General features: G+C 37.3%; 1 protein-coding gene across 1 annotated transcript; it reads right to left on the bottom strand.

The window, feature by feature from the left end:
- Positions 1–130: 130 nt before the first annotated feature.
- On the bottom strand, positions 131–9,480 carry LOC130629252 (uncharacterized). Its single transcript, XM_057442390.1, has 3 exons — positions 9,332–9,480; positions 4,247–8,991; positions 131–3,842 (listed from the first exon to the last, which is right to left on the bottom strand). Exons 1-3 carry the CDS (start codon positions 9,433–9,435, stop codon positions 1,519–1,521), a joined length of 7,173 nt encoding a protein of 2,390 aa, XP_057298373.1. The 5' UTR covers positions 9,436–9,480; the 3' UTR covers positions 131–1,518.
- Between the last annotated feature and the right edge of the window lie 15,601 nt (positions 9,481–25,081).

Here is a 25,081-nt window from a genome sequence, read left to right as displayed (position 1 = left end):
AAGAAAGAAATCCTGAGAATAAGGTTGTGCTAACTCTACTTAAATTGGTAACAAGAGTGTTATCGCATCTTCTATGCAACCTAGTCACATTTTTTTTGAGGTGTAGAAGGCCTAGGGACGAGATAATTCGCTTATGATGAAATATAACGAGTGCCTTAGAATTTAGGAAAAGCTTTTCCCACCCCTAAATACCATTTGTTGACATATGAAATAATCAAAAGTTATTTCATTAAAAAATACCCTAAATATAAAAAATATTATTATTATTTTTCTGACGTTAAAATTATAAAATAAATAAATACATAAAAAAATAATACACTATTTTTTAGAAAATGATATAGCTTTTCTGATCTCAATCTGATGAGTTATATTTTGACATTTAAAAAATACTGAATTAGTCTGTCTGTTGTGTTTAGCATCCATGAAGTATTTTTTCGATAATCTAGGATATTTGAAAAAAAAATTAAGCAACAAACTGCACAATTTTTTTAGGGCACACTAAACATGTTAGAGACTAAACCTGACCAATTAATTTTATTTTTAAATTGTGATTGGACAGGAACATTTCTATATAGCAACTAAAAAATGTGATTGGATAAAAAAAAACTCCGTAGAGCTATTAAAAAAATTTGATTGGTTAAGAAATTATTTGTATGACTATTAGGATAAAATCTATTTATTCAAAAATTATGTTTCATTCCCTGATCTGTAGTTAGGATGCAAATGTCCTTTTGAAATCAGTGCATAAAATGTCGGTCTGAAGTTAAATTGATGTGTCTTTTTCCTTTCTTGGTTCTTTTAACTCCAATAGCATGTGGTGCGGAAATAGCGACTGGTATCATATGTATACCATCTCTATTATTCAGGAGGTTAAATCTTTGATAAATCAATGTAATTTCCGATTGCTGGAAAATTCACCCAGTTGTGAGTAAAACTCCCAAACTCGTTCTGCTTGAAAAAGTTTGGTTACTGGAGAAACAAAGTTTTTTAACATGATGCCGAAATAGACTGATCAGTATCACATTCACTCTGATTGAAAAACGTTGCAAACAATATTTCTTTATGAAGCAACAAGATAATAAAAATGCATACATAGATGTATAGGTGTGACCAAGAAGGCTCAAGCCTCCTTAATGTAAGTAGTGTTTTGATCGAGCCTTAACAACGGTGTAGTTCTCAAGAAAAGGTTCCGTCCACCAATAAAGAAATCTTTTTATTTCCGAGTCTTTGTATCTCCTGGATACAGCAGCGCCTGTTAATAATGTTTTCATTAATAGTTCACCTAACTTTCTGAACCATTGTTACTATCTTTTCAACGTTTCATTTAACATTTAGAACAATTGCTTTTATTTCTTCGTCATTGTACCTAAAAAATTTTAACAATTGTTCAATCACTTAGTTATTTCATTCTTCGATTGCAACAATTGTTTTCATTCTTTCTTCTTAATGGCTTAATTTTAAGCATTCAACACTTTTTCTCATTACTTCGCCATCTGCAAATCGATGCATTAATTGATATCACCTTTTCGTCATTTCATTTAACGCTTGCAATAACTTTGGTAACGGTGATGTAGGAACATCTTGAGTTATTGGCATCAATGGGTTCCACAACAACATCTGCTTTCTATCCGGTGATTTGTCTGGCTTTTTATCTGGTTTTTTAGCCGCAGAAATTAAAACCTCCACTGGTTTTGGCTTTCCCTTTGGAGGTTTATCTTCTGGTTTATCATCACTCTTTGGTGGTGGTGGCGGTGGTGGTGGAGGTGGTGGTGGTGGTGGTGGTGGTGGAGGTGGCGGCGGTGGTGGTGGAGGAGGAGGAGGAGGAGGCTTTGGATCTGGAAGAAGAGCAGGTGGAGAATCTGGTGGCGGTTTTTCTGCTTTTTGAGGTTTAGGATTTCCTTCAGATGTTAACTTGTTGAAAAATGCCATTGAAAAACTTGGTGGTGGTTGTGGAGGTGGTGGTGGTGTATCTTTAAATCCTAATCCTTCTGAAGTTAGTATTTGGTACGGATTTGGTCCAAAAGGTAAGGGCAGCGGTTTGTAAAAATCGGGTGGCGTTGGTAAGGATTCGGCTTTTGGTATATGAAACTGAGGAAATCCCATATTAACCATTGGTGCCGCAGCTAATTTTAGACCGGATCCAATTGGGGCTAAATTTTTAGTAGCAGCTTTCTGCAGTAATGCTTTTAGTGGAGGCGATTTTCCGCCCATTAAGATACCTGCACCAGCAGCGCCTCCTGCTGCCAATCCGATGCCTACCGCTGGTCTGCCTACGGCGCCATATCCAGCTGTTCCTGCTCCGATCAAAGTTCCACCAGCTGCGTATCGACCTCCTCCCTTGACATGGCGAATGCCATGTATCGACAAGGTTTTGAAATCTGAGACAGAAGGCAGCATATCCATTTGATCTTGAAAGACACTGGGATGAACGGTCTGCTTATCAGAGATTAATGGGAATTCATTAACATGTTGTGCTATGCGTTGTGTTTCGTGCTCAAAGAAATGATTGGTTTGATAGTTGTTCTTTCTTGCTGGAAATTCTGGAATATGATAATCTAAGGGATTTACTTGATGGAAATCTTCTTCGTTTAAATGATGGTGTCCATGATGGGTGTGATGGTCGTCATGGTGATTTTGCAATCCACCATGCATTGCGTGATGCGCAAGATGATCATCCAAGCTATGTTCAAAGCTGAGGTCACTAAAGTCTCCACCTGGTGTAAAATGTCTGAATAAATAATGCGCTGGATGGTCGTCCACTGGCATTCCATCTTGAACGCCGTGATGAAAAGCACTGCTCTCGTCATGCCCATAATCGTCTACATTGTGATGTCCATCTGTATGTCCGCCGTATGTAAATAATGGCATTACATGACCCTCATTACTGACAGTGGAATGAACACCATCATTTTCGGTAGGACCATAGTAACCTACCCCTTTATCACCAGAAGAACCTCCATGTCCGTGGCTTCCCGCAGAAAAGCCCCCCATCGACCCTTTCCCATCATGTCCTCCTTCTAAGTAATCATGTCCGTAGTCATGGTTACCATGCCAACTATTTGCCGTGTTTTGATTTTTTGTGTAGCCAATCTCATGACCATGTAAATGATCCAAAGTGTATCCAATAGATGGTAGATGTTGGGCCTGTCTGGAGTGGCGCATGTAATTATGAAATTGATCATCGATGTCACCGTGATTGTGATGTGACGTAATATCATGCGGGTGGTAATGCCCGGTCACCATGTTATGTTCATCAATATCTTCGTGACTGTTATCGCCATGGTTACCTTCTTTATGTTCTTCTTCATGTTCTTCCTTGTTACCATGGTGATCACTTTTCCCAGCATGCTCATCATCATTAAACTCATGATCATCTTTATCACTTTTATGTTCTCCTTCGTGGTCGTCATCAACATGCTCTCCATCTTGGTGACTTTTGTCTTCATCGCTGTGATCGTTTTGTAAACTTTGTGTTTTGCCATGATCATCATTATCACGTTCATCTTGATCCCACTGCAGTTGCTCACTACTTGTATCGTGCGATGTTCGATCTTTTCTCGATCCTTCCTGCATATTATCGAATCGATCAATTACTTCATTAATGCGGTCATGCGCACGCCGTCTTTCATCGCCATACTGATAATTATCGTCGTGACGAGGGTAGACGTCGTCGGAGAAATGACTATTGTCATTACTATTAAACATACTTTCTTTTTGGTTTTTAATGGGCTTATATTCTTTTCCTGTTGACTCTTCAGGATCTCCAAACCTGTGATGATCTGCGTCATCTACCTCTGTATACAACATGTTTGCAATTCTTTCATCACTTTTTGTTGGAGAATCTGAGGAAAAAATATGAAATTACCAATTGGTTAAAAAACTTTAGAATGAAGAAAATTTCTCCAGTGCCAGAATTGGAAGAAGTGTAGATGAATATTTGAGTTAAGCCAACAGTTCTTCTGATTAAAAACGTTAGTAATTTAGGTTGTAGATATGAGGTATTAGAGCAAATTCACATGATAAATCGCAGAAAACCTTTTTTTGAATAAAGTTTGAAACTTTGTTAGTAGAACATGTTTTAGAGCAAGCTGCCTCTAATTCCATTTAATAGCTACCTATATTTGCTTTGTTGCATCACATTGGAATTTTTATATGCATTTTCAATCACTGCGGCGAACAGTTTTAGCTCAGCGGAAATCATCAATCAATAAAAAAAAAGAAATAACAAAAATGAACATTCATATACCTCTCTCTGTGGGCAAGTCTTTTTGTGCTTCGACCTGTCCACAGTTCGGTTTGAACTTCACATCATCAATTGCTATGTCCATCTCACCTCCTTCCTTATATTCACCTTGCATTCCACAATTTTGAAACAACAAATCTCTCTTTACTCCAATTTCAAAACTTTTAAATTTCTTTTTAAAAATATTCTTTTTACTGGAATGTTTCTTTCTTCTTTTCAATTTTACTTTTTTGTTTGTATACTTTCCTGTCTTGGTATTTAATATCGACAGTGGAAAACTGTTTATACGTACGTTCGGCTTAGTATTTAGGTTTTTCGGAAGCATTTGTACTGGGCTCCTTTTATAGCCATTTTCATACTGGTCATGTTGCCGGTACCTGGAGTAATCATCCTCCGTGTGGGAGTTATAATCGTGCACACCTTCGTCGTTGATATTTACAACAATGTGATGAAACTCGTGATCACCATGAGGTATGTGTGGATAATAAACTTTATACCCTAAGTCTCCGTTAAGACCCCACTTCGTGCCGATAAGATGGGAAGCCTCTCCAATGAATCTTGATTCGGGCTCTTTCACTTTGTGGTCCGCGATATCATCGAAAAGATGCATCAATTCTTTTGTTTCCTTATTCACTTTGTGCTGAAGACGTCTCTCTTCCAGCTCTTTTAATTCACGTGGTATTAACGATTCTGCGAAGTTTGGATTGAATAGTTTTAAATGATCTTTACTATATCCTGACCACCCGTGTATGTCTTCACCCATATGGTGCTCTTCGTCGTCCTCCTCCTCCTGATGGTCATTTCTGTCATGATCATCATTCCTCTCAGTGTTTTTGTAGTCATGGTGGTGTTCTTTTCTGTATTTTTCATGCTCTTCTTTACGTCCTCTATGACTTTCGTGAAAGTGTTCGTCTTCCTCATGGTTTGTGTTGTGAAACTCTTCACCATGCTTTTCCTTCTCAGGCTTGTGTTCTATCTCCTCTCCATCTTCGTGTTCTTTATTATGATGCTTTTCTTCATGACCGTGATCATGTTCTTCCTGTTGTTTTTCGTGTTCTTCCATTTTATGCTCTTTGGGTCCTTCATGATGGTGCTTTTCTTCATAAACACCAGTATGTTCTTTTTCCTCGTGGTCTTCTATCACGTGCTCTTCTTCGTCTGGTTCTTTATGATGATGCTTCTCTTTATGAAGATCATCATGTTCTTCATGTCGCTCATCGTGTTCATCAAGTTCGTGTTCTTCCATTTCATGCTCTCCTTTGTCGTGTTCCTTATGGTGGGTTTTATCTTCATGTGCCTCATGCTCTTCTTCTTTGTGCTCTTCATGTTCTTCTTCGTCGTGTTCTTCTTCTGGTTTATGTATTGTCATACCTTCTCTATGTTCTTGCTGTTGTTCATGTTCTCCCCTTTCAAGCTCATGCTCTCCTCCTTTATGTCTTTCTTTCTCCTCGTGCGCCTTATGATCATGGTTACCCTCAAGTTCTTCTAAATGCTGAGCCTCTCTTTCATGTTTCTCTCTTTCTTCGTGCTCCTTGAAATTATCGACTTCTTTTTCTTTGTGGTGGCTTTTAAATTCTCCGTCCTCTGTTTTTTTTTCTTTAGGAGTCTGGTGAAGACCATGACCGTTATGTTCTTCCACCAATGGAAAGTGCTTCTCGTCATGTTTAGCCTTTTTTCGCTGTGCGATGTCCTCTCTTTCATAACCTGTAATATACCAAGGATTTCGACGCAAATATCTTCCCCTTTTATAGGGGCGATAAGGTCGATAATTATTTTCCATATTATTATGTTCAGTTCTCTCCGACCTATCCGAATAGTCGTATTCGTCTCCGCTATCGCTTGGCTGGTACGAATCATCATGGAGGTTGGGATATAAATTCTTGTTAACCCAGGGCGTGATTGATCTATCATCGCCCTGGGTGTCCAACTGATTTGATGGATTAAAAACTTCAAAGTTGTTATCGACGGCTTCCTCATTCCTACCCATGTTAGGTTCCGGACTGCTAAGCAACCATTGCAGCTCTTGCATGCTTTTCGTGGCATCACTGCTCTGATAATTTAATCCACCCACTTGACTCAGTGCTCGCTTGTATCCTTTGTTTGCTCTAAGTCCCTGGAATAACTTGAATTTTGGACCGTTTTTTGTGTTCGCAGAATATTGACCAAATTTAGAATTAACAACTGCGTCAAACCCATCTGAAATAGTTTTAATACTTGTCTTGCTTGCTTGGTTTATATATGTCCCACTAGCTTGGCTTCGTTTTATTCCCCATGGAATTTTTTCGACATGCAAGTTTTTAAAATCTTCTTCATCGTGATAGGCATTTTTCATTCCATGTTGTTGTTGATTCTGCTGGGTTTTGTTATTAGTTTCGTTGTTGTCATTCTCTTTCCCTTTTTCTATCCTTTGATCTTCTTCACGTACGTCATATTTTTCCCGTTGGTCATATTTTTTGTCTACGTCGTTTTTTTCAGTCGTGTCGTTCTTTTCTCTGGTGTCGTTCTTTTCCATGGTGTTGTTCTTTGCACCAATGTTAAGCTGTTCGTTTGTTCTTAACTTTTCATGAAAATTTCCAGTTTTACTTGGTTGATCTTCCTCCGTCCTCTCCTCCATAGATGTTATATTCGATGCATTAACGAGTTGAGTTAAGTCTATGGTGCTATTATCCATAATTGTTAAGTTACAACCATGAGATACGGAGGAGATATTCGCACCATGAACAGTTGTGTTATCCATATTACTATCCGCTGGATATTTACCAGTCTTATTGACATGTTTTAATGTCACATCATCTTCTTTTTCATTTCTGTAACCATGGGGATTTCCGCCATCTTTATCGCCGTCGTCGTCGTCGTAATCAATATTTTGATAATTGTCGTAACGTCTTCCTGGGTGTTCAACGTCATTTTCGTAGCCATCATCGTTTTGTCGTTCAATGTTGCTATTGTTCTTCTCATAAATATCGTCATCATGATAGCTGTCCGCGTCATTATTGTTGTCACCATGGTAACGACGGTCTTCCTCGTCTTGTCGTTGTTTATTCTCTTCTTGGATAATTTCACTTTCCGAATTTTTCAGGTCGCTGTTTTCTTCATCTGAGAGCTCATCATTATCATGTCTATCAGATGGTTCATAACGTGCTTGTCTATCTGACTTTTCATTATTGTGTGATTGACGACTTGGTTTATGAAAACCGTGATGGTGAGTTTGATAGTGCACTGGCTCATGTGGAAAAGACGCAAAACCGTTGTGTTTCCCAGGGTTCTCGCGATGTTTATTTGAAAAGGCTTGGTCACTTTTGTCCATGTCATAATAGCGACTTTTTTCTTTTTCGCTGTCGTCATTTATATTTTCATCTTCTCTTGTATCATGTATTGACGGATTGTCATTGTTACCATGCCAACTAATAGACGGCGCATTTTCCTTGCTTTTGTGTTTTCTATTCCAGTTTTTAATACGATCAGAAAATCTATTCTCTTCTTCATTCCATTCATTCTTTAATCTATCTTTTGCGTAACCATCCACTTCGCTCTCTGGCTTTACTTTATTCTGGTCTGTGAATTTATCGTCCGTTTGCCTGGATATTGCTTCTGGAGACTTGTTCATTAACCATGTTAATTCACGAAAGTTTATTTTCTCACCAAATGGTAATATATGTTTTTTACTCGTAGCATTGCCTTGTGTTTTCTGCATTAGTTTCCGACCATGTTGTTTTTTCCTATATTTTCGAGATTTAAGATGTGAGTTTTTCTTTTGGTGATGTTGTTTTTTAGTTCTGTCAAAATGATATGATTTCACCTGAGAGGAAATGTATCTTGCATTTCTACCTAAATGAATACCGCTCGTGGGACTTTTTGCAATGATAGTTCTTTGATAACCTCTCCGATTTAAACCCCAATTCGTTCCAGTCAATTTTGATGCTTTCTCCATAAATTTTTCTTCTGGCCCTTTTGTGTTATCTCCATCATTTTCTGGATGGTTGTATAAATCTGCAAGAGCTTTTGTTTCTTTGCTTAATGTTTCCTTAAAACGATTTCTTTCTTCTTCTTTGTACTGCTCTGGTAAAACAGTATCAGCTTCTTTTGCGTCAGTGACAAAGTTAGTCTTTCTATTTCCCTGCTCTCCTTCAACAGGCTCGCCTTCTTCCAACCCTCCTTCATTGTGCTGATTGTCCATGCGATCAGAACTTTCTCTAGTACCTCCATCTCGTTCAACATCACTGCGATCATCTACACTCTCCTCCACCGCGCTTTCTTTGTTATCAGGTGCTCCATCTATTTCAATATCTTCGTGGGTGCGATGGAAGTGTTCTCCATCGTTCTTACGTTCGTCATACTCTTTGTGAAACGGACGTCCATTGATAATGTTTTGTATCTCTTTCAGGTCATTTACACCAATGTGGTCACTTTTTGATTTTATGTTGACTTCGATTGGTTTAGCATAGCAGTTTATATCACTTTTCTTGCACGCTCTATTCATTCCATGGTGCTGATCTCCCTCGTGGTGCTCCATTTCATCGTCATAATGGTCGTGTACGTCGTCATGACCGTGATCGCCGCCACCATGTTCATCTCCTTCGTGGTGTTCCATTTCATCGTCATATTGATCGTGGACGTCGTCATGACCGTGATGGCCGCCGCCATGTTCATCTCCTTCGTGGTGCTCCATCTCATCGTCATAATGATCGTGAACGTCGTCATCACCATGGTGACCCTCTTCGTGATATTCCTCTCCATCGTCGTGATGGCTATAAAATATTTAATAAATGCAAATCAAATATGGTATAGCTGATGCACAACATGTCTTTAAATCGCCAGAAAGCTGTGTTGACATTAGAAAGACGTATTTATAGTGTTCTTCCTTTGTTCTCTTGTTTCATCAAACATTTAAGAGAAATTCATTGTTGAGTTGACCCGTGTTAGACTGCGGATAATAATAAAATTAGAAAATAATTTCACGAGATTAGAAACATAAAAGCGACTTAACATTCCTTAAAAATAAGCTTATCAATTTTATTTTAGTTCTTTTTTAACGAACGCCTGCGGGAGAAAAATCTTAATAAACACAAGATAGTGTCATATTCTCACCCTCCATGCCGCTCTCCTTCGTTTGAGTGATTTTCAGATTCATCGTCATCGTGATGAACCCAACCAATATGATGAGAGTGGTCGGTGTCCTGTTCATCCTCCATGTGATCGTCATGGTGATAATTATGATGGTTGCCTAGTGATAAAATTTTGTGTTATAATGTCCATTAACTTTAGGTTATACCTCACTTCCATAGGCTGGAATTGTGAACCTTTGTAGCTACCATCTTTGCCTTACGTAAGGTCGGCCGTTTATAATATACACTAGGTATTAGCCCATGGAAGAATCCGTCTTCAGACTTTCGCCTGTGTTCCCAACATCACTATTTTGTGCATCCGTAGAAGAGAGTTGCAGTCGTCCACCATTTTGAACAAAAGACGGTTATTACGCAATGGAAATACTGTTTTGGAGTTAGAGGACACTAATAATCATTGGAGGATGAAATTTTATTCTTCTTAAATAGTTGGAATTTAGAAAACAACTTAAACAATGAAAAATACTTAGGCGAACATTAAAGCCATATCTCGATAATTATAGTTGAGTGATAAAAAAAAAGAAAGTTGGCAAGTTCATCTTCTCAAACACACAAAATGAAACAAAAAATATTAAAAACCAAAAAGAGAACTTGCCATGGTCGTAATCGTCATCATGATTTTGGTGGTATTCATAGTGGTGACCTGTTCCTTCTGGGTGGTATTTATGATGTAACCTATCCAAATGGTGATGACCGTGATGACTGAGTCCATGTGACAAAAAGTCCAAAGCATGACCTGTGAAGGCAAGAATGTTTTTGTTTGTATCGGTAATGCTGATCACAAGAAATTTAGTCAAGGTCCCTATTAACACAAGAAATGTTACGCAACTGTCTCACAACATTCGCGGTTACCACTGTATTGGAGACACATTTTGTACAACAAACAAAGGAAGAGATGTCTTTCTATTACTACAACATTTACACATCAAATGTTGTACGGCAAATAATAACTTCAATAGAAACCGATTTTTAAGCAAAAAAAAAGGTTTTTATTAACTCGTTTTTCGATATGTTGCGTAACTATTGCACCTACTGACGCAATAGGACACCAACCTATCAAATATATTTATGCTCTGTACCTCCAGATATTGGCTATTATTTGAAACTACCGTTTAGATTTTCATGACATCATTAATGTCAATAACACCATGTAATAACTGTCATTAGGTTTGTAATTTGAATTTTAAACTTGCACCATAGTTTTCATCAACATCAGAAAAAACCAAACTTGTTAGACATTATATAAGAAAAGTTTTAAAAACACATGTTAAAATTTTATTTTTAATTTGTAAAGTAGCACGAAGCTTTTCGTAACTGAGTTACATTTTCAAGTGATAAAAATATCCTAAGCTAAAAACCTTTATACAAAATATCTACAATAAAATAATTAATTGATTTAATTAAAATGTTCTACCCAAGGGAATACAAGTAAAAATCATGGACAAGTAAAACAAAAGAAAAGAAAGAAAATGTGCAAAATCACCATGTGTAAAAATAAAATAAAAGAAACAAAAACTAATTGTTAGACATTATGGTATGGTTATGAGCTGTTTTTTGTCCATCTCTCAACATATTTTTACTACATAGCGAAAAATTGGAGAGTATAGCTCAAACATTTTTCTGAGATTGAAATTAATGGATTTTAAGAAGCAAATACTAGACATATGGACGAAGTTTTAATTTTTGACTAGGATACAGAAAAAGGTTTGACATGATTCATTTTGTTCCATTTATAACAGACCACAGCTGTGCCAAGTTAGAGAAGCCTGTCACATGCCACGGAGGGAAGCAAATTTAGTCTTATCTTTATCCTCCAGTCATAAAATTTTCGAATAATCCCAAACCTAACAGGGTTAAGAGATCAACTAAGAACTGTGGTTTAAAGTAATCTGCTTGATCAACCATATCGTTGGAAAGTTTCATATCTATCACTTCTATTTTAAAAGCGATCGCAATTCCTGGAAGTTTTAAATACACAAAAAGACATGAAAAAAGGAATTATTAATTATTAATAATCTTGTTTACCTGGATCATGATGCTCTTCATGCTCGCCATGGAAACGGTGATGTCTTCCTTCGTGAAACTCATGCAGTGCATGCAACGGTCGCAAATTATGACCATGTCCACTGTGGTCGAGGAATGAATGAACAGGTAGGTGAAGTCTACCATACTCACCATTATGATGGTATCCATGATGCCCCTCATCATCTTCGTGTCCTCCGTGATGGCCGTAACCACCTCCACCTCCGTCGCCCACACCACCATCACTACCACCACCCCAACCCCCACCACCATACCCCCCTCCACCGTAACCACCTCCACCGTAACCACCTCCACCGTTATTGCTACCTCCATAACCTCCTCCTCCATAACTATCTCCTCCGTAACCACCTCCACCATAGCCACCACCACTGTGACTGCCACCTCCATAACCACCACCACCGTAACTGCCACCTCCGAAACCTCGTCTCATACCACTATTATCCCCTCCATATCCTCCTCCACCACCACCTCCACCTATTCCATAGTCCCCTAGATGGTGTCCAAACCAATTTTGATCTCCATGATGACCGCCAAGATGACCACCATCATGATGGCCATGTTCAACTTCAATGTAGTGATAATGTCCATGGTCATGATGTGTGTGATGATGATCGTGGTCGTGGTCGTGGCCATGTCCTTCTAAATAAATATTTACTTTTATTGCTAACCATTTTTAGGTATACGCTTGCATTCTTGTATATAAATATTAAAGTAAAATTTTTAAGATACCTTCATGTCCTCCATCGTGATGTTCTTCATGATGGTTACCATGGTGATCTTCGTCGTGATGTTCCTCGTGGTGACCATCGTTATCATGTTCTTTGCCCCAGTCCCCGAAATGCTCAAACACTCCGTTCGGTCCTTCTTCCCACTTATGATGGTGACCGTATTGTCCTGTGTCACCGAATCCCCATTCGTCATGATGTCCATACTCAGTGTGATGTCCATAAACGTGGTGATGATTGTCCTCGCCTAAATTGTGTCCGAAAACATTGTGTCAAAAGAGTAGGCAAAGTTTTACTGTTTTTATTTAAAAAATTAACTGTTAGATTCATAAAAAAGTTACGTGAATTTTGTTTTATTTTTTTATCGTGCTTGGCAATGAAATCAAGATTAACTCTAACTTCTTCTAATTTTAATTAATTCATATTCAGGCATTATAAGTTGGTGCTCTTTTATCTGAAAATCAATTGTTGTTAGACAAAATATTTGATTAACCAATTGTTTAATCTGAACAAAATCTTATTCCGTTAGTATCATACTATTCGTAATGTTGGTTATGTCTTCAATAAGCTGCTTGGCTGGCACGTGTATTGAACCAATGTGACACCTATAGTTCTAATGAAGATATTGGTAAACGGTGTATAGTATAGGGCTTTCTCTACGTTCTTTTAATGTGGAGAAAAGTGGTAAAGTTACTTGCTTATGTTATTATCCCCACGATGGAGGGAGCACCGTGATTACCACCTGTGGGATGCGTTTGCCCTTTTGCAGGTTGTAACCAAGCATGGTTCATCTTGCTAACTTATTGCTTGCTTAAAGAATTTTTCAAAGTACTTTTCCATTAGACTATTCAGCTTTACATACCTGTTCCATGCTCTCCGTGGTCAAAATAATGTTTATTATGATCTTCTCCATGGAGCTCGTCACCCATTGTCAGCCCCTTTTCACTATGATGAGGTAGCTCACCGAAGAATTTCTGCCATTCTTGCATATGACTGTCTTTTCCTGTACCAGCGTGACTTTGTACTCCTCTTCCCCATAAATTTTCTTGAATCATTCGAGCAGTGTTTGATGTAGCTGAACTGGCTTCCGCAGCTGCAGTTGACATTGCTGAAAAATTATATTTATTCAAATCATATTATTATATTAAGTGAAATTTCTATAACAACAATGTAGGAGAAAAAGAAGGCAAAATTTAATAATCAGCTTGACTCTATAAATACTGGTAGCTTTGTGTTAGGAATCACATTGCGTACGAGAAAAATGTGAATCGATCATTTCTGCTTAACGTAAGATTGAGATCTTATGCGCTTGTGTAGTTGAGCTGAAGTAGAAGTTTAAAATGTACTAGAATTCCCTTAGCAGGGGCCTCGTCCTGCTAAGGGAAGTAGTACAAATAGGAACCCATGAAGTTATGATCAATAAATAATTTCAAAATATTAATAATAAAAATGCTGCATTGAGTGGTATATTAAAAATAGTTCTTTTGATGAAGCATTGTAATTTGTATCACCTAAGCAATACCAACCTGCTATCTTTCCAGCTGCAACATCTGGCGTGATCATGCCAGAACTTTTTGTATTTGCAGCAACTCCTGGTCCAAAGAGACCACTACCATATCCCAAATGATCATTAAACCGTCCAAGAGAGGACGTATAACCTCCAGTTCCTGCACCAATGCTACCGTCCTTTGGTGCGCTCATTGCGTTTCCTTGAAAGATAATGCAGGTAGGTATACAGAAATTATGCATATTCCCCCAGCATTGTTTATAAGAGCGAGGGTTAGGCATGTTGTTATTATGTATAATACGCATAATTCTTGAATTTACCGCAATCGTCATAACATATGCATTTAACAGGTAAGCTTTAAAAAAAATATTTACTTCGAAGAGAAATATTGTAAGAGAATCCATAAATAATTCTCGAAAGTTAGGAGCAGAGTTCATTAAAATGCTTGTAGGAAAAAATAAATTGAAAGAACTGATGCTTTGTTAATACAAAAGAGATTTTCCCATTAACTTCTTGAAACACCAGTTTATGGAACAGGATTCCCCTGAGTTTTGTACTTTAATAGCAAAGAGTTTGAAAAATAATTGAATAAAATATAATAGGCAGATGATTAATACAGTTGATAAATGAATTTCGCACCTGCGGCTGCTCCTTGCGCCGCTGCATCACCAATCCTCAAGTTTAGTTGTTCTCCTAGATTTTGAAGCATTGCTTGTGTCCCAGATGCAATTCCTGAACCGATGCCAGCCGCTATTTTTACAGGGTCGATGACAGGACCAGAGTTTCCATTGGCAGAATTGACGGCAGCTAAAAGATGCATTCTCTTTAAATTGTTATGAGCACAAGCACAATTAAATATAAGTTGCAAAAGATTATAATTTAAAAAAAACAAAAAAGTTCTGACAACAGTAAGGATGGAATATAGAGAACATATCTGTACTAGTCAGCCACCCGTTAAAAAACCTACAGGTCCTCCCGTCCTTTATATATTGCATTTCGTGTTTCCGTAAGATTACGTTTTTCTCAGGGACAGACAGACAGAAAACGACTATTATTAAAGAGCAAAACACCTTTGTATTGTAAAATTGCGAGAAAAAACTTCTGCTCAGGATTTTTCGCAAAATATAATTTTGACGATGATCGCAAAGAGAATTTCTCTGGCAAATTTATTTCATAATTTTACTAGATCAGTTTAATCCGCCAAATTTGAAAAAAAACCTGAAATAAATACCTGTTATAACTTTAGGACCATACTTCTGTTGATCAGACAGTCGTTGTGTTAAAAGATTACTTATAGCTGCAGCCATATTTCCCCCAGCAGGAACAGGTTGCTTTGGACTGTCGCTTCTGGATGATTTGTCCAACGTAAGACTAGGTAGCTCAGGAGGTGTCGAAAGAACGTGCAATGCATCAGCTAATGGTAGTTTAGACAATGATTCAGTATCCCTAGGAGCTGTTGGCGTTTGCATCAATCTATTCGCTATAGCTTTTGCAGCACTTATTGGACGAATAACGTAACTTCTACCCATTCGTGACCTTCCAAAATTCTGGTAATATCCAGTGCTTCGTTTTCTTCTACTCCTCTTAAGTTGCAGATTTCTCTTATTATAAATGTTAGATCTTCTGTTTCCTTTCCAGAAACAATTCATTGCTCTTCCTCTACATATCATAAACTTCTTATGACTTAATGTTCGGTTCACAGTTAAGGCATTGCCGCCGTCTATACCACCAATACCGCCTAAACCAAGACTTCCACCCAAATTACCAGTAACAACGCCAAGCTGCGGTGAACCGTTACCATGCGTTCCAAAGTTTAAAGGATTAGTTCCTGTAAATATAGATGGTGGTGGTGGTGTCGGTAAAGCTACACCAGCATTTAAATTGTAAAGTCCAGCGGAAAAATCTGGCATTATCGGTGCAACTGGTTCTATGGGTGCTACTGGTGCAGCAGGAAGAGGCATGCTTGCAAGACTCGCTGCAAGGGGTGCAATAGGAGCACCAAGGCCTCCTAAACCGGCACCTATTCCACCAAGCCCTGCTACACCTCCTGCAAGTCCTGCCCCAAACCCACCACCTAATCCACCTAAGCCACCTAATCCACCTAAACCAGCCCCTGGACCAGTAGATGCGATGGCAGTTACAGATGAAGGAGGAAGTTTTTTCAATACCTTTAACAAGTTATCTGACTTCATCATTTTCTGAGCATCGCCAACTGTCTTGTCTAAACCTTTAGAAAAATCATTCGCAGATTTTTCGCTTGCTTTGGCAGCATCACGAAACGAATCAGCGGCATTTTTTAGAACAGTTTTGGCGATGTCAATCCACGGCGGCGGTTTATCCGGCGGTGGAGGTGGCGCTGGTTTATCCTTTGCTTTTGCCAATGCCTCTGATAAAACTCCAATGCCTTTCTGGATATTTGCCATTTGATTTGTTAAATCGGTTTGAGCCGCTAATAATTGAGTCTGTTGCGCGGTTACTTGTGGATCTGGTGGAGGTGGTGGAGGTGCAGGTGCGGGTGGAGGAGTTGCTGGTTGGGGTGGTGCAGCAGGAGGTGGTGGTGGTTTTGCTAAATGTTCAGCCAGCCCAGTCATTCGATCGGCTAACATTTTCATTGATTCTTCCAGTCGAGCATTGCTTTTAATTCTTTCAGAGTTAATACCAGATTGCATTGCTTTTTCTAGAGAATCTTGATTTGCAACTGACAGTAGTTTGATTTTATCAGATAGGGTCAGCATGGATCCCTCCAGATGACCAATTTTTGATGCGAGTAAAGCAGTTGCTTCTGCATCGTGATCAGATTGGGGATGAGGAGGTGGAGGTTGCTTTAGTCCCTCTGTTATTTTACCTGACAATGACTCAATTGTATTCTCTAAATTGCCAAAGGTGGATGTCATTCCGGCAAGCAAACTGGCTCTTTCAAGTTCTGTTGGCTTATGATCTAAATTTTGTCCTATTGTGTCAACTTTCTTGTTCAAATTACTTATGATTTCTTCAAGTTTATACAACTGCCCTCCTAATAATCCACTTGCTACTTGTGTAGGTCTGCCTCCTGATCCTGAACTCCCAGTTGGACCAGCTCCATAATCAGTACCTAATGGGTTAGGTTTTTCCTGCTCGTTGGGTCCTAAACCATTTATAGTTCCAACCCAGTCTCCTCCAGCTCCAACTTTATCTCCCATTGAATTTATTTTGTTTATTTTATTCGTTAATTTTTCCATCATATCATTAAGAGCACCGGTGGGTCCTGAATTTTGAGGAGAGGTATCGGCTTCAGTTGCTTCATTGTCAACTTTGTTAGCTAAAGCTTGTACCACGTTTTCAAGAGACTTTAGCTTTTCGTTTGCCGCTTCTGAAAGGGCAGAGGTTTTAGCACCAGAATTTGGTCCATCTCCTTCTCCACCAGCAGTCCCACCTCCGCTAACACCACCTCCACCACCACCAGCTGCACCTGCTCCATCACCAGCACCACCCCAATCAGGTGCCCCACTACCCCCTGCTCCAGCATCAACACCTCCAGCAGGACCAGCAGCGCCACCTCCGGTTCCCGCTCCGCCTGCTGCTCCTGCTCCTGCTCCTGCTCCTGTTCCTGCTCCTGCTCCTGCTCCTAGAGGCGCACCAGCCTCCCCACCATTTTCACCCATAATCACATTACCACCAGGTCCAGGGGCTGTGTTGATAACTGTTAAATAAAAAAGTTAAGAAAAGTTTCAAATTGAAACAAAATAACTTAAAATCAAACTTCTGCTGTTCAAATATCGAAACATTACATTTATTGTTAGTTGACATTAACATTAGTGTCTCTATTCGCAGTATTGTCATCTGTTATTCTCTTTAATTATGACTTTGTAGAAGCAATATCTGTCATATCACATTTTTTTCTCAGACAATTTACAATATAGTTCCTTTGAAATGTTTCAACGTCTTACCTATTGGAGCAGCTGGTGGAGCCGGTGGCACAATAATAGGTGGAGCGGGAGGCGGTGATGGCGGAGGTGGGAAGGGTAATTCATCAGGTCCACCTCCCGATCCGGAAGCGCCTAATTCTCGTTCAATAATTTGTGGCGCAATATCTTTCATTGGAAATTCTGGTCGCCTAGTTTCATTGTGTTGTCTGGAATAATAAAAAAGAAAACATGGAATATTATCCTGTGCTACACTCACCTGTGTTAAAAAATACTAAGTGACCTGTTACACAAAGGAGTGTGTGCGTGTGAACTTTTTACCTGTGTCTTCTAGTCGCCTTCTTTGAAATTGGAGTGATTGCTTTTTTCTCTGCATTGTCTTCCAAAAACAGTTTTGGTACCAGGAACGCTTTTTCACCTAGACCTTTTATTTTAAAATCTACACCATCATATCTATCAATGTATGTGTCGTTATGTAGATATTTCTTCCCAGTATGCTCTATGTTGTTATGACTACTGTCCCGTGAGTGTACTCGTCTACCATTTTTTGAGATAGTAAATGTTGATGTGGTGTTATCGTCAGGTCTCTCAGAATTTTTAATGTTTTTCCCTTGAGTAGGTTCTTTCACTTTAGCACTGATGCTGGTCGGTTGATTATTGTTAAATTTGTTGGGGAAACGTTTTAATGAATCATCTTTATGTTTGGTATGAAACGATAAATGGTGACTTCTGTGATCAAATGTAAAATTGTTTCTACTGTGACGATCTAAAATACAGTGCAAATATTAATGAGACAACACGCCTTTATAATGGCTAATCTCAAGGCTATAAGACGATGGCTTCTCTACTGTAATGCAGGGATTCTAGATGCAATTCTAAATGTGAGTAACCAGAATTCAAAGCAAATGTGAAAAGAATTAAAAGCAAATGAGATACTCCGTCTTACTTAGTTTATGAAATCAGGTTTTTACTCGAATTAAGTTGAAAGTATTCACAATTAATCTTACTGTTGTACTTATTAGTATGTGTATTTTTTGACTCGATGCTTATCGTAAAATACTTACTATGTATGTGACAACAGGTTGAGTAGATGAGTGTAAAGTAAAGAACAAGGTACATCTTCTACATCACTTTTTTCCATCTTCTTCACTTAAAGAAAAATATGAATGGCTGTTAATGAAATGTTTGACAGGAACATAATTTGGAAATTGATTAGTGGGAATAAATATTTGCTGGCGTCAGCATTTTTCTATAACGTCTTTGTTTTTTCTGAGGGCACGTTCGTTTTCTGAGAGCAGAATAATAAAAATTAGAGTTGAATTGAGATGGAATGATTTCACCAACCGAAAAAAAAAAAACAGAATTGCTTTAACTTAATAATTTTAAAGCGATCGTCCACTCTTTACACGAGTTTCATCACTGTAGAATTTGCAATAGACATAAGAATGTTAACACAATCTCCCTCTCCTTAGACGAGTTTTATTACTGGGAATGTTGTTATCTTGTATTTTTAATTTTTAGTTCACAATAGAATCACAAAAACGTTCTTATATTTTCCAGAAAAAAAATTATTTTTGAAGGATCTGGTTGCATACATTTTCTTAAATGAGAATAAACCGTGCAAAAACATAAGGTTTTGCTAGGCAAAAAGTTAGAAACATAATTAACATATATTCATAAATTTCTCTCGATATTTTGATATTTTTTTACGTTGCTACTTGTGTTACCAAAACTGCATTTTATGTCTAAGTAGACGGTCACGCTCCTCCCTCCTTAAATGTTCAACTTTTTTTGGTAACTAACTGGTCTTTTTGCCTAAAACTAAATTAGTTTAAATTAAATTAAAATTGCTTTTGATTGGGCAAATGCTCCAAAAAGCGTTTTTATAGGACTTGAAAAAGGTTAATACATGTTCGGAAATAGATAAGGCTGATAATTGCATGCAGTAGTTGTCAATAAATTGTTATCATATTGTTACAATGGCTGCATATAAGTGAATGATCAGTTCTAAAAACAAAGTTCTCATCATAAATTTGCTTATGGTGAGACGGCAATTAATAGAATTACTTTTTCGGCTTTCGGCAAACAGGGGACAATTGATTTGTTCGGAAATAATGATGATTCCTTTAATATTTGGTTGTAATAACTTCAATTTATTCGTAATCACTGTCTGGTTATTTTTGTTTGATGCTAATGACGATGCATCCGCCATAAAGTCTAACAAAGATAAAAAATTAAAAAAAAAAAGAAAAAGAAATAAAAAAACCCATAATAGCAATAACAGGAACAATATAAGTATGCTAAATTTTTCTAGCAAAACAACGTCTGTTAAAAAAGGAAGGCTTTTAGGGTTTTTAAACATTACAAAAGCTATATAAGCTTAACGATTCATCCTCCGAGAGGGAGACCTTTATCTTGTCCCAAACACAGTACAAAGTTCAAGTGATCAAGTATTGATCATGACGAGAATGGATGTCAACTTTTTTGTTATCTACTGAAAGCTTGTTAAAGGTTATGATTGAAAGTAAAAGATATACTGATAAGCTTGTTATCTTAACACCAAACTGTCACGCGAAAGATAAATTGCACTTCTACCTGTCATCTTGATGAATTTTTATGTGAATTAACTGTAATTTAAGACTCTTATAAATTCTCCTCTCTCCTCGAAAGTTTATAAATTTCTAGCTGATATATAGTATAAAATCACTGCAGAAAGGAAGCAATTTCTTTGACTTGAAATAGGGCAACGAGGAGATATATGCAGACCACTAGCCAAGAATGTTTTTATAAACACAATAAAGAAAAGTTGTGGATAAAAGCGGACAAACAAAAGAGTTGTTTTAAAAATAATTTTTCTTTGGTACTAAGGAATACTATGTTTTCGAAATTTCATAGGCCCTAATCTTTGACCACCTGAATTTTTATGACCTTATCAAAACTTCCTAGCGGCATTATAGAGACCACTCACAAGATAAAAAAATACGATATCAACGAAGCGTTTTAGATTTAACCATTAAAGTTTCCTTACGGTATAAAAAAACATCAAAGCATTGATTCAAAAGAAAATTGATTATGGTTAGTGCTTTAGGCGTAGTTTCGTGTGATCTTGATATTGGATAGATAAGAAAAAAGAACAGATTTGTGCGTGAGAACCAAATACAATCCGTTGTAGGGCTAAGCCAAGCATCTATATACATTTTGTTGTGAGGTCGATGTATATATGAGAATTAATAAAAACAAGTAGAATCTGCATTAACCTCAATAGCGTGACTCTCGTTATCAACATGCAGCACATATTGATCCGATCCATTGTGTTATGGTGAAAGGTAATACAAAGTAATGGCATGCAAAAAAATTTGTGACGAAAATATCACCACGGGAATTTTTAAAAAACAATCAAAACAGCGTGTATCAAATTTTTTGATATTTTCTCATTGTTCAACGTTAACAATATCTTTGTGAATAACGGAGACATATCTGCAGGGTGCACGGTCTGTGACGCAGGGCCCCGTTTAGTAATATTTTATCTCTAGGGAAGCGGAAGTTAAAGCTATAGCTAAAACAAAATTTACCGACACGTCGGAAACTTTACTATAAGCAGTATAATTTAGGCCTGGGAATTTAGCTTTCAATTCTAATTTATCATTTGATATATATAAAACAGCACATATATAAAGAATACTAAAAACAGAGCACTTTACTATCTCTTCTATATGGTTTTAATAAATCTTTAGCAAATTTTTTGTCTATATGTTTACGTGATACGTCCTTAGGGATTCCATCCTGATGGCTTTCTCCCCCTGGCTGTAACCATTCCACAACACCACTAAAGATACGTATAGCATTGCTGGTCCGTGGTCAATAGATGGCACCAAATGGGCTGACAACACTACATAAAAAGTACACTGGAGTGAGGATTCTAAGCTGAAACGGTATTTTTCCAACTATTTTAAACAGTCAAATCGCCTAACGCATTCGCTTTGTTTCCATGACAACTCTTGTCCATAACCCGCAGTTATTCCACCCGTCAAGTTGTAACGGGATGTCACACCATTATGTCATGTCGTAATGTCAGGCTGTCAATTCACATCGACATGTTACGACACCGTCATATAACGCCGTCACACCACGTCGTCACACCGCACCATTATATTACGCCGTTATATCAAAATGCCACGCCGTTATGCCATGCCGTTAACTGGGATGTCAATTTAAGTGTAATCTTGATGTGAAGTTGTAAAAAAAGTGAAGGCATGTTCATGACTCCCTAATTAACTTATAATACAACAAAAAATATTTTGAGAGATTGTGGCAGAGAGCGTCGCTTATAATGCCGGAAATGAAATTGCGGCACATTTCCAATTTTAAAATATTTTCCCATACATTGAGATAGTGCACTTTTAATATTTATGTTTTCTGACATTTTTTTGTCTTGCTGCAAGACACTGTAGTCACACAATACTGCAGTTATCAAATTATATTTTGAGATAATTCCCAAGAGATGCAGTCTCAGGGGTAATTGAACGTGCACGTTTAGATCCTGATGAGAAAATAAATCGCCAAGATGGTGAATTGGGTAAAAGATTATTTATTCAACAAGAGGGTTCAACTGAGGATGAGCACAAAAGTGAACTGTGTTTACTGTGCTCATCTTGCATGGTTAATGAAATGCAGCTAATACGACCTTTGATGCAAAGTTAATAAACCCTTGTAGGCATTTTGGCCTTTTTGTTGAAGGAGCTGTTAAAATTTCAACATTCCAAACATGCATAACATATGTACGATATACAAGAAGACTCACCGTTGCTTCATGCTACTGTGAAGATCGTTTGTTTTCCGGCCGCCATTTTGCATTTCTTGCTGCGAATCATGCCGAAAAACACACATAATCGAACAGATAAAACAATACATTTGCGATCAGTCGAGCGTGACTGTGCTGAACAATTGTTCGATAGTGTGTTCGAAAGCTCGGATAACTACTTTTGTTATTTTACTATATTGTTCTTACAATTTCGAGGTTGCGTTTTTTTCAAGGAGCAAAACACCTGGAAGCAGCATATAAATACTACTTTTAATTTTATAACAACATTAGTCCGATAATTTATCCTCAATAAAAAGAAGTTTGTTAGTCACAACAAACCTCATCCACAGGCCTTTCCAAAGCCTACGATAAGTTGGGTGAAACAGCTTTTTAGAATATAAGAACATCGAGGCTGAGAATGTGCTCAATAATAAGAACATCATAAAAACTTTGCAAGTAAAACAGACATCATTTTTTAACGTTGACGAATTATTTATTAAAATTTCCAACAATTTAATGGTGTTATAAATGTTTTTCAGTGTTAGCTACAAATCATAACATTCAAAACATTCTAAGCTAAGACACAGTTTAAAAACTGCAATTATTAAGTACCGGTCATTAGCCTGTGAAATTCACCCTCCGCTATTCACAGCTACCATCTTTGCACTCCAAAAAGAGACACTACTGGTGTAAAAAATTGGTTCGCTTTACACAGGTATCTGTTAGAGAATTTCTGTAAATGTTTGCTCTGAAATCAACCAATATGTTCCGAGTGATCTATATACGGGTGTCCTGTTTACACTTAACTCAATAGAAAAAAGGATCGGAACGGAACAAGACAAAATACTTAAATCTTATTATCATTATTTAGTTTTTATATTTCTTTCTTTTCTTGTCCACAAGAAAAATTTTTGCTTTCAGTTTGGATCGGAACAGAAAATTTTATTAACAAATCAGATTGTGAGAATAAAAATTGTTTGTTCCGATCAATTCTGATCCGTTACAATTTCTTTTTAAGTGTAGATCCGCCTTAAAACAGACAACACTGTATAGATGCTTACTGATTTTGCTAATTTTATGACTAAACACATGGGTTTTCTTAAAGTCAGAAATTGAGATTAATGGTTTCCCAAATGGCAATAAGAAATTCTATTTTAAGTTTTAGCAACTTGAGCCATTTTGCATATTTAAAACTGTGCATAAATTATTCGTTTTGATAATTATGTAAATTATGAGGTGTGGGAAAGTAAATCGAGCAATCAAGAATATATGAGTGGCTGAGTGAACTTAAGTGAAAGCCGGAAGCGAGAAATAAAATATCTTATAACAATCACCCCAAAATCTGTTTATTCCGGTAGTATTACCAAATGATTAAAATAGCGAGTTAATAAAATATAAATAAATCAAAATACACTCTATAAAATATTCTTTGTTTTGTGCTCCAGTTTTAGAAACTTGTGAGTGGCGTGACGTCATAAGCCTTTGGAATGTTTAAGTTTTCTAAGTACGTAAAAAGGATAGTTTGTTCCGCAAATTACAAATGACAGAAAAAAGAAAATGAGGTTTGCAGAAGCAAAAAAAAAATCTTAAAATTTTGTGGTGATTCATATGGTCGCTAGCTGAAGCTTTATCTATCCTTGGCGTAAAAAGCAAATGCTGATCATAGCTCCTCCCCTTTGTCTAAACTATACGCAACATAAGAAAAGCCAGTGGAGACATCTAAATTTGAAGTAAACAATATGAACAAATACGGAGACATTTAATTATTTACGTTGGGAGACTCCTAAGATCATGAATCACGTGCTTACCTTTTGTTTGGTTAATCAGTGGAGTCTGCTGACGTCAGCGTATTCATAATTGGATCGTGTTAAGGGGATAAAAGTTAATAATTATGAGACGATTAGTGACGTCAATAATTTACAGGTTACTGCTGTATGAATAATCACTCTCCTAGCTCGTACGAGTTTTTAACTCCTTCCAAGATTTTTTGTGGAGGTTGTAAGAAAGTTGTTTTTAATTTTCAAGTTGTTGTTTTTTTCTTTTTTTAAAATAATTTTTTTTTCGTAACCTAGCTAGCTCGTGCAAAGAAACTAGCTATAGAAAGAATGTTCTGCACGGTGCGTCAAAGTTCATTTTATTTCACAAACAAATTTGCATATCTCAGCAGCAAACAAATCCAGAATCTGTTTGGAGAAACAGCATGATAAAAATTCTCTTTGAACGACATTTGATTCTCGTGTAGTTATCGTACTGACCTAGATATGCAAAATATTTCTGAAATGATTTTCGTTTTGATTCAATTATATTTACACCTCACGATAGCTATGACTCACTTGGAAGTTGATTTTTGCGAGGTTTAGCAACGTACGGTTACGTTGCAATTTCGCTAAAACTTCCATGGTGAATTAAACAGCGGGTTGTACGTTTGCTTACGCTGATGGAATTAAAAATTCATTTGAAAAATAACTGAAATATTTTATATTCAGTAAACTCAATGAGACGTCTCTCGGTGACAAAATGTAATGTCAATATCACGCTGCTTGCCTATCCTACATACAACATATTAAATCAACTTAGGGCTCCGTTTAGTAGCCTTTCAGCGTATAATTAACGCAAGAGGGGAGTGTTGTGGGAAAAAGGTCAGAATCAACTTCAACAGAATGAAGATTTATCTAGCTTTGATAACTTCCCTCTGATCCGTATCACACGCTTTTTTTTATAAGAATAGTGTTGTTTT

The sequence above is a fragment of the Hydractinia symbiolongicarpus genome, chromosome 15 (genome assembly GCF_029227915.1).
Source record: "Hydractinia symbiolongicarpus strain clone_291-10 chromosome 15, HSymV2.1, whole genome shotgun sequence".
In the NCBI taxonomy this organism is placed as follows: Eukaryota; Metazoa; Cnidaria; class Hydrozoa; order Anthoathecata; family Hydractiniidae; genus Hydractinia; species Hydractinia symbiolongicarpus.
This window is presented reverse-complemented; position numbering and strand designations above follow the sequence as displayed.

Bases quoted from the DNA above. Each gene is read 5' to 3' on its own strand.
- LOC130629252 (XM_057442390.1), bottom strand. From the start codon at position 9,435: ATGGAGGATGAACAGGACACCGACCACTCTCATCATATTGGTTGGGTT. The intron at 8,992-9,331 runs GTGAGAATATGA...AATATTTTATAG, and splicing joins GAAGGAGAGCGGCATGGAGG to CCATCACGACGATGGAGAGG. The intron at 3,843-4,246 runs GTATATGAATGT...TTTTTTCCTCAG, and splicing joins AGACTTGCCCACAGAGAGAG to ATTCTCCAACAAAAAGTGAT.